The sequence below is a fragment of the Leuresthes tenuis genome, unplaced genomic scaffold (assembly GCF_036924035.1).
Source record: "Leuresthes tenuis unplaced genomic scaffold, fLeuTen1.0.hap1 SCAF_18, whole genome shotgun sequence".
NCBI classification, from domain to species: Eukaryota; Metazoa; Chordata; class Actinopteri; order Atheriniformes; family Atherinopsidae; genus Leuresthes; species Leuresthes tenuis.
Window position 1 is genome coordinate 12,819,855 of NW_027325372.1, and position 17,476 is coordinate 12,837,330.

At 41.6% G+C, this 17,476-nt stretch overlaps 1 protein-coding gene across 1 annotated transcript; it reads right to left on the minus strand.

Moving 5' to 3' along the window:
- Positions 1–526: 526 nt before the first annotated feature.
- On the minus strand, positions 527–4,880 carry fam8a1a (family with sequence similarity 8 member A1a). Its single transcript, XM_072370994.1, has 5 exons — positions 4,253–4,880; positions 3,853–3,973; positions 3,474–3,597; positions 1,916–2,055; positions 527–1,013 (listed from the first exon to the last, which is right to left on the minus strand). The coding sequence occupies exons 1-5, from the start codon at positions 4,632–4,634 to the stop codon at positions 869–871; spliced, it is 912 nt and encodes a 303-aa protein (XP_072227095.1). The 5' UTR covers positions 4,635–4,880; the 3' UTR covers positions 527–868.
- Positions 4,881–17,476: the final 12,596 nt, after the last annotated feature.

Below are 17,476 nucleotides of genomic sequence, written 5' to 3' on the forward strand. Positions count from 1 at the left end.
AATTAAACATGTGGCCTTTCGGTGCATTTAATCAGACTGGAACTAGCATGTGAACAAATCATAAATAACATTTAATACCAGGAGAGGCTTTGTTGTGCAATTTGTAGAACTCCAACGACGGCAAAAGGCATTGTGTTTCTGTGATTAACTGAGACAAGTAGCATCTTTGATTGCCAAAGAACTGCCCTGAGTCACAAAAGGACAGAGAACATAAGCATAGAAGTGACAAATTTCACATATTTGGACCTCAAGAGAAGTCTTTGATACAGTTCACCATATCAAAACAATACTTCACATAGGCACAGAGCTTGTCAATAAATCTTTTTTCCGTCAGTGTAAAAAGCATAAGCGCAATCGCTATGTAGCGAAGTTAGTGGACCAAACATCTCACCTGCCGATATTTCCTCAACGAAAAAAAAAGATATAATGCGTATAAGAAAATGCAGCCGAATCTTCTGATCTTCTCTGCTTCAGCCAAAGTAAAAAGTTAGTAAAATCCTACCAACAGAGGTTTCTATTCACAAAATATAATGAAACAGTTTATTGTAACACAATATCCATGTCAAATTACCATCATGTGAGGAAAAGTCTCTGGATCAAAACTTGCAATACTTCAGAGGGTTTCCCAAAAAGCTTATTTGCCAGATCAGTAATCAGAAGTGAATGCTCTACAATAAAAGATGCAACGTCTTTGATTTTACTGAACATACAAAGCCTAAATCGGCACACGTGTTATTTCAAAGTGGTCCAACTCGTATCCAGTGACATCAGGAGCCAGAGCGTCGATCTTTTCAGTGCAAATCGATCCGATTTAGGTTCTATTCTCTGGACAGTTGTACTCAGAGAGTCCGTCAGAGGAGAGGAGAGGCTATCTACCCCCTCTGCGCTGGACAACTATGGTCCCTGCCACAATGTCGTATACAGTTCTGTTGTGCTGGAAGAAGAGGAGCGTGATGAAGACAGGAAAAAGGAAAGCAATGGAGAAGTTCTTGTTCAATGCCCGCACCGTAGAGCTGTGAAGATCAAGAAAAACACAAGACAAAATAAGAGCTCAGACAGACGCTCTGCAGGTGCTGGAGTCCAATGTTTACAACCCAGTGTCATTAACCGGGAAAACTCTGGAGCAAGAAACACAGCCTGATCAGCACCTGGATTCAACTATGCAAATAAACCCTCGCATTGGAGAAGCAATGCCGTGAATAATAACCTTCAGCAGGGAACAAGTTATTTAACCCTAAATGACGCAGTGAGTGTCTGAAGACGCGTGTTTTGTCTTGGAAAGATATTACCGTCAAACACAAAAAAAAAAAACAAGGGGACTACCGACACCACTCAAATCGGGCTAGGAACTGTCCGGAAAACTATTAAAAGCTGGAAGGACAGTGGTGAATCGTTACGTCTGAGGAAGAAATGTGATCGGAATAAGAAGTTGAATGATATTGGGGACTAAACAGCTGTGTAGCTTTAAGAAAACCTGATCAATGAGCACATCGTATGGACTCGGGAGAAACAGAAAAAGGTTCTGAGGTTCCAGATCGACGGGCAAATCAGGGTTGGCAGAGCAACGGATGAAGCCCTGAAGGGCTGTATCCCCAAAGGTATGAACATATCCCAGGATTCATGTGGGTCAGACGGTGAAAGCGTGGCTCAGGGAGCATTAAACGTCCATTTAAGAGCGTTTGGGATACACTGGGGAAAACTTCATGAAGTGCTCCCATTCTCCCGCCATCGACACAAAACCTAATGGTGAAAACTGTATGCAGATCTGGATGGAAATGCATGTTGCGACACTATAAGTGCGCTTTGCCATCTAAGCTACATTTTAGACTGTTTTAGATTTTATTCCCCCACTGAAAGTACATTGATATGCTTCATTTCTCAATCAAAAAGAAACAAATAATAAAAGCCCACTTACGCAGAGAGGGAGACGTTAGATGCCGGGACCACAAGAACACGGTTGGGTCGAACCAGAGTGGATGTGTCGCACGTCACCACCCGCAGACCAAGCAGGAACTTCCCCGGAGTCGCACCACCAGCACCCCAAATGCAGATCGTCTGACACCACAAGAGCAGTTCATCATATTTTTTTTCCCCTCATTCTTAAAACAGAGGAGTTTAGAATAATAAAGCAACAAACATAAGCCAGATCAGGTTAACGGGTAAAAAAAAATGTAAAGGAAAAAAAAAGCTCAGAAGCAGAATGAAACACGCCAGATGGTGTCAGTCTGAGCTGAGGTGATTCCAGCCCTCCTTCCCACCTGGGAATACAAGGCTGTCTGTCCCACAGCAGACGCGATACATGACTTCATCTCAGGCAATTATGAACGCAACGTTGCATCACTGTCCTCAATGGAGAGCGATGTTGTGTTGTAAAGAGCAGACTCTGCCCGACTCCTCTCAGTAAACAGGAGCATGTGGAGGGGAACGCAGCTTCTCCTGTACCTGACGGAGCGCACGCAGAATTTTCTGCTTATTCAGTACGTGTTGCGTCTCTTTTTGAACTGGACACCAGCAGCATGTAGAAAAAAAAAAGAAAAAGAAAAAAGGGGCCTATTTACCACCGTGTTGCATCATCTTTTAAACTAAAACTGTATTGGAGAAGCGAGGAGACCGAGTTTAGAAAGCAACGCAATTCCTGTTGATGCTTGGAAAAAGGCTTGCAACTGTCACACCTTTGCTGTTTTTGTTTTGTGTTTTTCCCTTTCGTTTCATAATGCACCCCATATACACCGAGACTCTTTCACAACAGAGCAGCATTGTCGTAACGCCCTGCAGAATCTCAATTTGCTCCGGCCTAGAGAGGCAGGCATCGCTTCAGGCTCTTGTTTTTCTTTTTTTCCCCGTCTTTGGATTGTAGAGTTACAAGATGTGCGGATGCAGTGGTTAGCTGCATTTCTGAAGTTTTCCCGAACCCTTGCAGAGCATTTACGATTTACACTGACTGTTTTCAAAGTGCTGTCCTTCTCTTTTTTACTGTGACGTCCCACAACTTTCCTTTGCTTCCTCTGTGCTGATATTTCAAGAAAATAAATAAATTAGCAGAAATCAAACTGCTTTTGCTCCATTTTCCAATTCATGCACCGTTTAAATTGACACAGCTTTTCATCGTTTTCAAGAGAGAGGGGTTGTACAATATGGACGCATTTGCTTTGATTGCTCCAAAACTACCAGCAACAAGGTTGCCTACCCACAAACCAACTGTTTTCGAGCATGGCCGAGCGGTTAATCGAGGGCAAAGTTTAGGCAAATGATCGGCATTCACGTCATACTGTATACAGTATGTCTCAGATATCAAGTTTTGTGACTCTAAACACTGTGGCGTCTTATTTACTATCATCATTGTTAACAAGACACCGCAAATGTTTGAAAGTAATTACTTTCTCCAACGAAACACAACTGAATGAGTTCAGAATATTCAATTCGTGTACACAGTGACAACAGCCAGCATCGAGGCAAAATGTAACGGGACTCACCTCATAGACGCACACCAGTACCCTGTACACCAGAGCCACAGCCATCATTTTCTGTAGATCCTCCAGGGACGTGTTCTCGTCTATCTCCTCCACGATGAAGTGGGTTATAAACTTTGCAATATCCCTTTAAGAAGGGGAGCCAGTTTGTGAGAGCAGGAATGGATGCATAACTTGGCGTTAAAGCAATGCTGTAAACAAATGAAGTGAACTTTGCATGCTGCCCAAAGCTACACAACTATCAGGCGAGCTGAAACAAAACTGTACGATGGACTGTGAGCACGGTTTTCCCAACCATTTCGTCCCTTTTTCCTGTGGCTGGTTGCTAGTTATAATGGGGAGATTGTGCAATCTGTAAATACTCTTTGGTGGCTTTACTCACTTCATGCCACTGAGATGCATGATCCACAACACAATGGTGGCCTTCACACAGAACAGGATGAAGAAATCCACAGTCTCTGCCAGGAACCTCTGGAGAGGAGAGGGGATTGTGTATTCACGGCCTGTAAAAAAAAGAAAGAAAAAAAAAGATGTAAACACAGGGGTATGACTTATTCAGAAATTCGAAGAAGTTATGAAAAGTCTTAAGGGAGCTGCTGTAGGTCTGCTGAAAGACAACAGAGGTTAAAGAAAAACAAAGGCCTTGGATATAAGCATATAAGCTCGTTTCCACAAGTACATTTGCTTAAGCCTGCTTCTCATTAGACCTATGACCCCTAGCTTAGTCTTTAAGAACCATTTTAGACAAAGTTGGCCACCACGCCACCAAAAAAGAGCCGCACCTGCCTGAGGTGGATTCCCGTTCTGCTGTTGGGCTGGCCGGGCATCAGCTGTGGCTGGGCTCTGCCCCGTCTGTGCACCACCCGGGTAAACAGGGTAGTACGCGGGGGGGCTGAAAGGATACGAGTAGTTGTACCAGTTCCGCGCGTCAAAAACTTGCTGCTCACCGCTGGAAGTCGAGGCAGGTTGACCTGGTGTCTGAGCGCTGGTGCCTGGCGGAGGAAAAGGGAAGGCTGACAGTGCCAACCAGCTCTGCCAGTTGGCATACCCCCAGTAATACTGCCACATCCACTGCTGCAGCTTAGCACAGTATTCCGTCGTGGCGGTGGTTTGAGGCTCTTTTGAGACATTTTCAGAGACGTCGCGGCTTTTGTCACCCGTCATAATCACAAATACGTCTGAGCAACTTTACAAGCTATCTAACATGACAGGGAAAGCTATTTAAACCGTTGGGTAGTCCTTCTTTCCATCCGCTCATTAGCCGTTTACTGGTGCGACGCGACCTACTTCTGTCGGCATGAATAGGAACTTCGCTGTTACACGTTTCTATTTACATTGATTTATTGATTGCATAATATAAACTCAATGAAAGTTAAGCAAAGCTAGCACAAAAAAAAACTGCCTACTTATCCAGTTCTGCTAATATCAGGAAAGACACAATAATGTTGTGAAATCGACTAGAACAACCCCCCCTCTCCTGTCAAAATGGTATGAACCATTTAAAGGAGCTTGCCGTGTTTTCGCCCCCGCCCCTATTTGTGCAGAGACACCTGTTCTGAAGCACAGAATCCCATTATTGCAGTAACTCGTGGCACTGAAGTCTATAATTGTACTTTAAAAAAGTACATGTTCAATAGACTTGTAAAGTAGATAACTTATATTAAGAGACTCCTTTTTATTTCTGAATTTATTTTACAAGTGCTCTGAAATTTTGTGCGGGTTTTTTTTGTACATTTCAAGAACTCAAATCTTAATATTGGATCAAATATTATCGCATGGCTTCGGATAAAGCCATGTTCTTGTTGCATTTCCTTGAGACATTACAGTCAATTGTTTTTACAGATGGTATTTTGAATGTCTCTTTTATTACCACACAATTGAGTTTTCAATGTATATATGAACCAATATCTAAAAAATTCACAATTCACAGTTAAACATTTAGAGATAGATGTTACTTACACTGTTGTTTATTTTTATATTACTAGTATCATTTCCATAATATGTATTTTATGAGATGTAATGCTTTAGTATGCAAATCATCTATTTAGATGTTGAATGAATTGAAAAACTTCTAATAACAAAAGGCAGTAAAATGCCTAAAAGTCAGTAGCATCTCATCTTCCAAAACATTAACTTGCAGTGTAATTTATGGGCAGAAATAGCCCACATCAGCTTTCACAGGTGGAACAGGCTTAGCGGGACCTGCATGGTTGGAAATAGTTCCTGTAATGTGGGACAGAGGTTCCAAATATGCAAAGATGTCTAGCAGTATAGAGATATTGACTTACAAATGTTACAAAAGTTTTTGCCCGTCTTGAAGACTCATTCATTATGAGCAGCAGAGAGTGACTCCTACCTTCAACACACAGTATTTCTGTGTAGAAGATGTGTGGGCATATTGCATTTGGTTGAACTGAATGGAACACTACTTAATTGATCCGGGACCCAAAGGGAAATAAAATTGTGGTCAAAGAACAAAAAATATTTAGCAAAAGAAAAAGTAAAAATAAGATTAAGTACAAATGAAGAGACAGCTAGACGTAAGCGGGCTTAATGATAGTAGCCGCAGCTCCAACCCCACAGTAGGCAAACTGTCCTGAGAGTTGCATACTTCAAAAAGAAATTTCTAATTAGATTACTTCAACCTCCCGGACTTTTCCACAAGAGGGCAGCAGAGGCCTATTGCTCTGATTTAAATGACATCAAATTCAACCATCAGAATCATCTAACAATGATGCATTTGTCCTCTATCTTTACATATTTGTAATTACAAGCTGTTTTGTTTCCCCCTTTCTTTTATTGCGTCTTAGGTCAATTATTTATTCATTTTTATTGTACATGCATCTAAAAATAAAACAGTACTTCATGAAGCTGACATTTTGTAACAAAGTGTACACACTGAGAGGGGAAGGTGTAAGTTCTGGTTCTGGCCTGCAAACATATATAAAAATGCATCAGTTGAGGTCAGTGGGGTCGAAAACTGACCCGCTGCTCATTTGTTTAAAGGAAAACTGCATTTGACACACTCTCTCTCTCTTTCTCTCCCTCTCTTTCTTACACACATACACACACAAATGCACACACTGCCTCTCCTTCTCATCATTTCCCCCTTTTTTTATCACTTCACTCTTCAGGACCCGATTACTCCTGTCTCTTACTTATCTCTCCATTTCTTTGTCGCCCTCATCTCTGTTTTTTACTCCCCGTCTGCTTTGATCGAAGGGGGAGGGGGGCATTGTATTTGCTGACGAGGCTGGCCTGACTCTTTGGGTTAGGTGTTAGGTCTGCCAGCTCTACATGATTGTACCGGGCCTGGTGAATGGAGCCAGTGAGGCGGACACCAATGAGCGTTATCCCGGTCGACAGAGGCCATACGATGACTGTGCCCAAATGTAATCGGGTCCAAATAAAAGCTGTGTCCGGCAAATGCTGACCCCTATAGAAACCCAATAACCTGGTGGGATTATGGTTGGCTATAGAGGTGTGTGTCTGTGTGTCTGCGTGCGTGTACGGGGGCGTGCATGCGTGTGTATGTGCGTGTGTGCTGGAAGAAAGGTAAATCCATTGAACCTGCGTTACCAAATTTCTCTATTGTGTAAGCTGATTGTTTATGTTATTGGACATTAAATGGAAATATAAAGCCAGTGTAAGTCTTATGAACTATGCATTGCAATACCAATTTTAAAAAGTTGGGGTGCAGTTCCCAGATGTTTGCAGAATGCAAGGATTTGCAAATGTCATAAAGCAATATTTTATTCACAATAAAACATAGAAAACATATGTAATGTTGAAGATGGGACAGTTTAACGTCACAAAAAACATTAACTCATCTTACATTTGATGGCGGTAAACGGCTTCAGAAAAGTTGGTACTGGGTCAAGATTTGGCTTGAAAAGTAAGTGGTACTAACTAAAGAAACACCTGGAGGACAAATCAGAATTTTAAATCCTTTTGGAAAACAATGGATGCTGCATCTTCCTGATTAAGAAAGGAACCATCAGGATTGTTAGCAGCACTCACTTTAAGTTGCCCACATCTCTGATATGTTGATGAAGATTCTCAGTCATCCAGGTCATGGTAATCATTAGAGCTTGAATAAGGGCAACTGGACTTCTTCTTGGATCTTGAAGACGTTTCACCTCCCACTTCTTCAGTTCAGAACTATATGGTGGGGAGTATCAGCTTCTAAGCATCTCTGATAGTATGAGGGTGCATTAGTGCCTATGCAACTGCAAACTGCCACATCTGGAAAGGCACCTTTAATGCTGAAAGGTACTTACAGGCTTTGAGCTATATGCTTCCACCCAGAAGATGCCTTTTTCTGGGAAAGTCCTACATATTTCACAATGTTAAACCACATACTGCATGTATTACAACAGCATGGCTTTGTAGAGCCATGCTGGCATAGTAGAAGAGTCCAGGTGCTACACCTGCCTGCCTGCAGTCCAGGCCTTTTCCCAGTTGAAAACATTTTGCTACTAAACTCAAAATAAGACAACCATGACCCCAGACTGCAGCTAGAAACGTATATCAGACAAGAAGGGGACAGCAATTCTCTCCCAAAGTTCCAGCAACTGGTCTCCTCTGTTCCTGTTTGCTAAAAGAAGAGGGGATGCTACTCACTGGTGAACATGACCCTGTCAATATTTTACATGAAGCAACAAATCGCCTCAATTTCAACTTTTATTGTGAATTAAATATATTGGTTTAAGTGATGTGCAAATAATTGCGTCCTGTTTTTATTTACATTTTAAACACCTCCCCACTCGCACGCACGCAAACACACGTGCCGACGGGCTTTGAAGACAGCCATCTTTCAGCTGATTTCTTTGTTCTTCACATCTGTCAGAGAGATTGCGTGTACTGTTGAGTGTGAGATAGGCTAAAGGGAGCATTAAGTGGCTTAAAAAGCACACACAGTGCACAGAGTTCCTGTGAAACATGTTGCTTTGTCTGAACAGGATGTGTACCATGCTCCGAGACATACACTGATGGAACAAGGTCATCATATGACCCGACAAAGTTTTTTTTAAATCAACTCATGTTTGGACCATTGTCTGTTGTTTCAGACTCAAAAACGTCACAGTGGCAAAGCAAGAACAGTGTTTTGTTCATCTATCAAAAGTAAAGGATTGAAATATGGCAATTACATAAGATTAGTTACATAAAAACCCATTAGAGCATGTTCAGAATTTGACAAAAGGCCCCTTTGCTCTCATTGCTTTCAGACCATGAGAGCAAAATCTCCTGATATGATGAAACACAGACTCGGCACTGGCATGTGCAAAGAATAAACAGGCACTAAGTGTGACTCCACTGTTACCACTCCTACGTTCAAACACGGTGAAGGCAGCATCACTCTGTGGGGATATTTGTCTCTAACAGCCCTGAGAGTTGAGTTAAGAAAGAGGAACAGATAAATGGCCATTTCTATTTTAAGTCTGAAACAAAACAAAATGTTGAAAGGTCTGGACAGTAATTGCTCCAAAACACTCATCATTGGCTCAGTCTGGTGACTGCTTTGGCCTTGACATTTTAGACTTTTTCAGTTCTTGAAATGCAGAAAATGAGGCCGGCAGCTATGGATAAGATTACTGTAAAAGTCTAGTGTAAAAAAATCATGTTTCCTGGAGAAGCTTGTGTTAAATGTTTGAGGAGAACATTGATACCACACTGACACTAGAATACTGGACATGCAGTCAGTAGCCAACTAGTTTCGTAGCCAGCAGACCATCCGGACACGATGAGGTTTTGAAGTCAAAGCTGAGGTACGCAACAAACTTACTCTCAGCTTAATAAACTACCATAAAAGAAGTGCTCTTGTTAATTCTATGTTTTCAATGTTTGGTTTTTGGTCCTCTTTTGTTGATGGGAACCAGCTGTTACGGTCACCCCGATTAGAAATGAGGGAGGTATCAGTCTCAGCAAGAAATATCTTTTAACAATGTGGGTGTTTGGTCGAAAATATCTTCTGTTGTTTGTCAAAAAATGTGAACAGTTTGACACAATTCATATTATGACAAGCTTTTTTGTTCGTGCATTCACTTGTGAAACTAAACTTTAAGATCAGGTATCTTAAATGATGGGGTAATATCATTTCTAACAGACAGGCTATCAAAACTGTCAATTCAGTGTTTGAATGAGTGACTCCCACATATGTGTGGAATTCAGCCACAGTTTGAGAGTCCACAGATAGCAGCACATCACTGGTCTTGGCCAACATTGATTTGCAACCCTTTTCCGATAAAGCAGTGACTCACAGAACTCCAAAAAATATTATTTAGATAAGTTTGTCAGAGAGCCCACTGGATTAAATTTCACTCATGCACACGTGGGAAAGTAAGCCTCAGGTTCATGCACTTTTGAACTGTTTTTTTAATTGGCCTTTTGCCTTGAATGTAAATAATGCTCTGGTTTACGCTCTTACTGCAGACAAAGGTAAAAGCAGACTGATTTAGCTCACTCAGAGAGTGCCTACTGGGTCACAGGTTAAAGAAATGAGCAAAGCATTCATCAGTCACCCAGAGAATGTGGGGAAAGGGTTCACTAACATCCTGTTTTGAGAGGATGGACAGCGTGGCTTTCATGTGATTTATGTATAATTTACTGCAGTTAGTCACACTTCATCTGGCATTTCATGTGTAGTTCGATGCTGTTCTTTCAGTCTCAAATAGGATTAATCTCTTTAATTCACTGATTTCATGCAGAGATGAATGTTTGAAAAGTTGCTCACCTCATCAATTTGGTTTTGTACTTCCTCAAATTTGTTCAGCATCTAATGAGTAATGTCATTGTCACACTGTAAATGCAAGTTTTTCTTTCGTTGTAAGAGGAACAGCTACTTTGTGTGCTGAAGCAGCACTGGGAAGTCCTTGCTACCTTTGGTCTAGAGAAGAGGAAAAAATTCCTGCTATGTCTTAACAGTGAGAACCAATTAAGTGAATTATGTCTGCTTCCTTGGAGCTCTGACAGGAACATCCAAGGGAAGAATGAGAGCACAACTTCTCTCCCACTGGCCTCTAGTTCAAGCAAATTCCCTCTCCTCACTGCTTTATCCCTCACAGAATTCTCTCCATTTCCTGCTATTTTAATGTCCTGCTCCTTTCCCCTGCTGTTAGCGCGCAGTGGTGGGGTTTGTTCATGCACTGCAACCGTACCAATTTTCCTTGTTTTCAGGGAGAAATTTCGCCCACCTCTGCAGTTCCTTCATTTCAACCCGCTCAGCAGTCCAAAAGATGACAAATTCATCACCATATGTTTCACCACCTCTCAGCGTAACCTTCTTTCCCAGCATTGCTCATTACAGCGGTGTCAGAATTCTGGTGTTTGGTCACATGCTTAAATTCGCTCCCTTCTGCTTTTTTTTTTTTTTTTTTTACCCTCATCAAAGGTGCCTGACAAGACAAAGAGCAAAGAAAAGAGTTGACACACACAGGGTGCTTGTTTGTTTAATGTGCAGCTGTGCATTGCAGGGCAGGCAGCGAGGTTCTTTCCTGGTGAGTTTCCCATGGACTTCAACCGAAACAGCTGTAAACCCACAGGCTTTCACATTAATGCTGACAAAGTTTTTTTTTTTTTATTAAAACATAACTTTTCCCATATGCAAATATCTGTTGCAGCTTTAAATGTTTTGTGGAAGTGCCACTGCTGCATTTTTGTACAAGATACCGTGATCATGCATCATTTCTAACTTTGGTTAGAAACAGAAATAACAGAAATTATCATCAGCTGAGTTTTGTTTTGAAACTGATCATTGTAGGGATTTGAAAAAAAATCTTACCTGAAGGGTACCTTAAGAGATGTTTGCTGTTTGGGTTAATGCTGAAAGTCAGCAAGCAACTCAAAGAAAGGTCAGCCTGTGACTAATGGCTTCCGTTTTCCTCTTGCCTATCAGAGGCTGTGGTTATCTCTCCAGTGCATTGTTGGGAAGTGTCTGTCGCTTTGAGCACATTGCAAAATGTCCATCAAGTCAACTTTCCCGATGACAGGCCGTCGGGAAAGTTGACTTTATTTCAAGTTGCCACATAAAGTCCAAACTGTCCATGGTCCCTTTGTGGGGAATCTTTATGTGACTGTGGAGAAGGACTAACTATTTTCTTTTCTTTTAATTAAGCGGATGTTTTGCTCTGCAAAAATTTGGACAGCCCTCGTAAAAATGATTGAAAATAGAAATTAATCAAAAAAAGAGAAAGAAAAGCTAATCTGCATCAGACATAATGTGCAAGATGACACATTTCCAAAATACTGTGGCAAAATGACATGTTTTTCTACAACTTTTTTTTTTACCTTTTTTCTTTTAAAAGACAATTCTATTCAGGTTCAGGTCTCCCACTCTTCATCGTCAGTTTTTTCTCAGTATTTGGTGTAGCCTCCTGCTGCAGCTGTAAACCAGGACACGATCGATCCACCGGCCCTGTTCAACAACTGGAGGGGTGTTCTTTAATGAAGTTTGGTTAGATACTGCTGAAGTTCTTTTTCAATCGAACAGTGTTTCGAAATTTTCTCTTTTTTTTCAGCAGTCTTACACGCAGAAAGTTACCAAGCTTTTCTTGTTTTTCCACATTTCAACTTGACTTCCACTCTTCTTCTTAAATAACATTTCTTATTTAAGAAGAAGAGTGGAAAAGATGGTCTTCTCCAGCTTTTGGGCATCAATTATTGTGATCTAATCTTCAAACTGCTTCCTGCTTTAAGCAAAACAAAACAGAAACGATCCACAAATTTTCCCCAAAATGCTGAAAAGGGTGCTTCATCTCTATGTTTTTGGTTCGTCCCGGTTAACGGAATAAAAGCGCACCTTAAACTGACAATCTCCCTTTAAATTTAAAACTAGTGTGAACCACCGAAACTGAGACAGACAAACAGCATAGTTTGAGTTTTAATATATCAACACTGTTTAACGATACCACCTGCAGCAGAAGGTCAGCATGTCTGCAAGTGCATGCTTATGGCATAGAAACCACAACAAAGTCTTAGTTCTCCATTAGTTTATTCAGGGAAAAAGTTTATCCAGACAGTCTAAACAGGGGAAATCTGTCTTCTGGTAGTGATATCTGCCGCCACACCTGAACTCAGCAGTGTGTATATCACTTTTGAAAATGTTCATTTTAGTGCAAAAACAAGTGAGCTTTGCTCATATTTCACTAATGGAATACAAGCAAAGATGTCTTATTTTGTTTGTTTGCTTTTCTTTTTTTCCCAGCAGCCCTTTGGGCCTACTAAAATGCATGCGTCTTTTGTTTCCCAAGGTTTAACTGTAATGATTTAGTGTTTGAAGTAAGTCTTCCCTCACAGAAGTTGCATTCAAGCTCGTCCTGTGGCCGTAAAAAATAAACATCTCCGCATGCTTCCGAGTCACTCCGCTTTTTTCTGTGAGCGGAGCACAAAGAATGCTCAATGTGAACAAACAGAGGCAATCTACTATGTTACTTTCCACCTGGTTTAACACTGACAAACCTCACACAAGCATGCTTGTAATATCCCAATCACTGACCCCCAACTCTCGCTGTCACCCCCTTCAGATTACAAATCACATGTTCTGTCACACAGGAGTTGGAGGAGGGGCTCAGATGACTTTTATTGCCTCGCTTGGCATTACTTCATGTGTTTATGAGCAGCAAACGCAGCACAGACAAAAGAACAGGCAGGTAGTTGTACTTGTATAAACACGACAGCCATAGCTCAGGCTTTGGTTTGAACTGCTCTCTTGGGGCTTACTATTGTGTAGGCCTGGTTTGCATCGAGTCACTTTAAAGATTTCCACCATCCTTCCTCTTTGCTTTACAATCACTTGCAGGGGCCTCACTCCAAGCTAATCTGTGACAGGAACTCCTGCTGGTAGGACTTGAAAAACAGGGATTTTTTCTTTGTGGTGTTCTCAAAGACAAGAAAAGAAATGCCCTTCCTCATACACACTACAGAATATTTTAGATGCTATAGCTTAAGCTGCTTTCTTCTTTGGACGAACAGCATACAACAGCTTTATCAAAACTTTAACTGAAAGCTGAAACACAGAAAACAGCCTCAGTCAATCTCTAATTGTGGCTCATTTCAGAACTGGCAAACAGCGTCTTCTGTAACTGTGTTAAGACAGTGCAAAGCCTAAGAAAAATGTCAGATATATGCACCCCTCTGCTGAATTTTAGATGGTTTCAGGGATTAAAATGAGTTTGAGAGACATAAGGTATGAATAAAAGTGTAAACTAATTATGCCTGTCAGGTCAGAATTAAGCAACTAAAGCAGAGATAGGTGATTTGTGTTCCATATAGACACAAACTTGCTTGCAAACATTTGCTGTTGGTGTAATCCAGATGTCTACCCAAAACAGCAGCTGCCTTCAAATGGAAGTCACGAGCTTGTGAATTATGACGTGGAAAGTTGTTTACAGAAAGGAGAAAATTCACACCTTCAAAGTCGTCAACAACAAAGAGGGTGTTCATATGGATTCCTCCTGCGGACCTGATAATCATGCACCATTTGAAGGCAACAAGTGTCCACGACTGAGCTTGTGCCGAAAAAATGCTGGATGTTTGGCTAAACTGAGCAGCTTTGCTGTGGGGAGCCATGCTGACAGTAAGGAATCCTGAGAGAGGGAATCGGAGCTGATCTGGGAGGTGCGAGGATGGAGGGGGGGTTGGGTTAGGTGGGGCAGTTTTGAGTGGGAAAAATGAAATGCAGAAAGGCAAAAAACAGAATTAGAATTAGATAAAAAGGCATTGAGGACAGAATGTTATCAATTTCGTCTCAAAGTGCATTTATACTGATTGTAAACAGCGGCAGAGTGGACACACACAAAATGGTATGAGAGGGAGTCAGGAGGGGATGCAAAGGTTGATGGGACAACTTTTGGAGATACTCGGCCTGCATTGTGTGATCACAGGGCACCGCTTGCATAACGCTCAGACACTTGTTGGTGAAATCAGAATGTGGCCTGACTGGATTGCAAGGATTGGTGGAGAGAAATCTTGTTGCATAGCAACTAGGGAGCTAGTTGCTATGTTTCGCGAGGCTTCATAGTTCTGCTGAGGTGTTTTGTTGCTCGGGAGACAGATCTTAGGTAAGCCTAGGCGACAGAGAGATCCTGCGGAGAGGAGCAGAGAATAAACTGATGTGGTTTTAGCAAATGTGGAGGCACATGTCACAGAAACTCCGTTTTGAGAGCAGGTGGAAGCCGACCTGAAGGCCACCCCCACCCTTTAGCAGAATCCTAAAAAGAAAAACTGCAGTGGGATTTGCATTGTTAGCACAGACAGATGATCTACCTGTTGTCTTTTTACATCAGTTTTTCCGAAACCAAAGAACTGCGAGTGAGAAGTTTGTTGTAAAGTCACGTGAAACTAAGAAAATCCCAATTTATTCCAGCTGTGAGTTTGTGGCTGACAAAAATGTCAGGTTTTTTTTGGATGTTAAACTCCAGTTAAATTCCAGAAAAAAAAACAACATCTTACATGACAGATTGGAAAAGAAAAAAGCTGTTTATAGAGAGCTATAACGACACTTTTTTTCTACAGAACTGACTTCCTTAATCATACATCGAAGGCACACAACCAAAAAAAGCAAATGACCTATTTAGTTATCTGCCTATTTCTGCTTATCTACACAGTTCTTCACATGTGGAAGTAAACAGGAACAATTTTGTCTCAATTCTGTCTCTGCTTTCCAGATTACGTCGTTGTGACTGAAACTTTCAACAAGCCAGACACAACACTACATCTCTGTTCCACTACATGCCTTTAAACATTTAGTTTGGTGTCTCTAAGCATCCCCGAATCACATTACGAGCAAGAACTTCTCCGGGGATGCGTCTCGTCCTCGGGGTGCGACTGCGTAAATAAACAACCGCTCATAAATCACCGCTCTGTTGGACAGGCGGTTTATAGCGTGAGAGTTTAAGCTCATATGATATTCACATGCATCTAAATAGCCGTTGAAGCACCTGAATATGAAAGGTGTTTGTGTTTAAGTTGAGGGCAGGCAGAGGACAAGCAGAGGAAGGGTGTCAACACTACAGCTCAAGTGGAGCTTTCCAGATGTTATGCAAAGGATGTGAGTTCATTCCTCTGAAGTCCAAGACCATCTCTCTTGACAACAAAACAACCCCGGGGTCGACCAGATTTCATTGTCTATCAGGCACGAGAACATGTACATTAAAACTTACGCTGTACATCAGTGTGTGGTGTGTTCTCGTACATCACATGATCAAAAAAGCCTTTTTTTGTGACCTCCCCTGACAATTTATCCATGGTAGGTCTCTCACCATCTGTCTATTTCATGTGCATTTCCCTAAATGTTCCCTGATACTTCAGATGTGAGTTTCACCTCTATAAATTGTAGGCAGCAGTGAAAAACATCCCTTCCCAGCCAACCTCTGCCCCACACATACTCAGAACCACGTTTATGTTTCTCGTGTTTTGGTGGGTCGGCTCAGCTCAAGTGATCAAGCTCCTTTCAGAATGCGAGGCTAGTTTTGTCAACCGTTTCCAGACCCAGCTTCCAATTTGAGCTGCAGTTCATCAAGACCAAACCGTGGACCACCGATGCAAGATGTCGGAGATAAAACAGGGAGGAGGAGATCTGCCGCGTTCCCTGCAGTTATCCAAACAGAGTGATGTGGATGCCTGCGGACTTTCATGCAGTGCACCTGTAAGTCAATCCACAGCAGATGTGCTTTTGGAGTGTTTTTGTAATGCACACACAGGATCCACAGCATTCTGAGCAGCCATCACATGTAGAGAGGACATAAGCAGGGGGCCGGTACATCTGTTTTTCCTAGCTTCAGAAGTTATGTAGGTTGAAGGAGCTGACGTCTCACGTCGATTGGCTGTGAAAACTCTTCGAGGTTTGTGAGATCTAAGCAAATTTATTTGGGACAGCTATCTAAATATAGTGAATTCTATTCCAATAGGCAATACAGTAAGGATTGAAGGACTTTATAAAGATTACAATGTTATTTTTGGGAGGTTTTAAAGCAACAGTCTGGTCTTTATGGAGGATTTAGTTTGCAGTAGTTGAACTGACTGTGCCACACAGTGAAGTGCTTCGGTCCTTTGACTTAAATGGAGTGGACTAAAGAGTGAAAAAAAAAAAAGAATATTGGTAACGTTCAAGTCTCTAAAGACTCCAAATGTTTGCGTATTTTGTTGCTCGTTTAACCTCTTCTGGGGAGCTAAAGGAAGAAGTTGCCTTTTTGACGTGTTTTTTCCAGTTTTTTTTTTTCCCCATTTAAAAGCACAACACATTGAACGTTTCTGAAATGTCCGAGGCTTTTAAAAACACCCCCCCTGACTCAACTTTAACATGCTGACCTTTGCTGGCTGTCAACATGTTACATTCTCATTCACTTGGCATCTTCCCAGAAGCTCAAACATTGCATGTCCTCGATTGCCGGCAGTTCTATTGTCTGGGCAGAACGGAATAAGTCCCACAATTCCACCTGCTTCAGCTGTTTTGGCCATTAGGTGCAATCAGTACTATCGTCTCCCTTTCCTGTCATGGGAAAGTGATTGTCGCCCCTCGAACAATCTTGCACAAAACAAACAACACAAACTTGACAAGAGACCAAAGGGTGGGGAGGTCTAAAGGGGAGACTGATGATGCTTTTAGTTTGTATACTCCAGCCGCTTGTACTTTATAAGCTGCCAGTAAGTGTGCAATGGGAAATGTTGAACCTCCCAAAAAGGAAAATGGGAAACATCTCCCTCCTGACCTCTCTGGATGATGCTCTCTATAAGAGTTCACATTCCTGGAAAAAAAAAAAAAAAGTCCCTGCCAACACACAGATGGACTAGACCGTTTGTTTTTGACCTTTAAGCCTGGGATATGTTTGACTTCTTCTTTGCTTTAGCCTTGTGACCATAATAAGGAAGCAAAAAAAAAAAAAAAAAAAAAAAAAAACTAGCTGGAAAACACAACTGCACATGGGATAATTACACCATTGCTCACCCACGATCAGGAAATCAACTTGTCAGATTAGGTGTTCCCATTAGAGCTTTTTAAAAAAATATAA

Excerpts from the sequence above, each read along its gene's own strand:
- fam8a1a (XM_072370994.1), bottom strand. The coding sequence starts at position 4,634 with ATGACGGGTGACAAAAGCCGCGACGTCTCTGAAAATGTCTCAAAAGAG. Across the intron at positions 3,974-4,252 it reads CGGGAATCCACCTCAGGCAG|GCCGTGAATACACAATCCCC; the intron begins GTGCGGCTCTTT and ends TTTTTTTTACAG. Across the intron at positions 1,014-1,915 it reads TCTAACGTCTCCCTCTCTGC|CTCTACGGTGCGGGCATTGA; the intron begins GTAAGTGGGCTT and ends TGATCTTCACAG.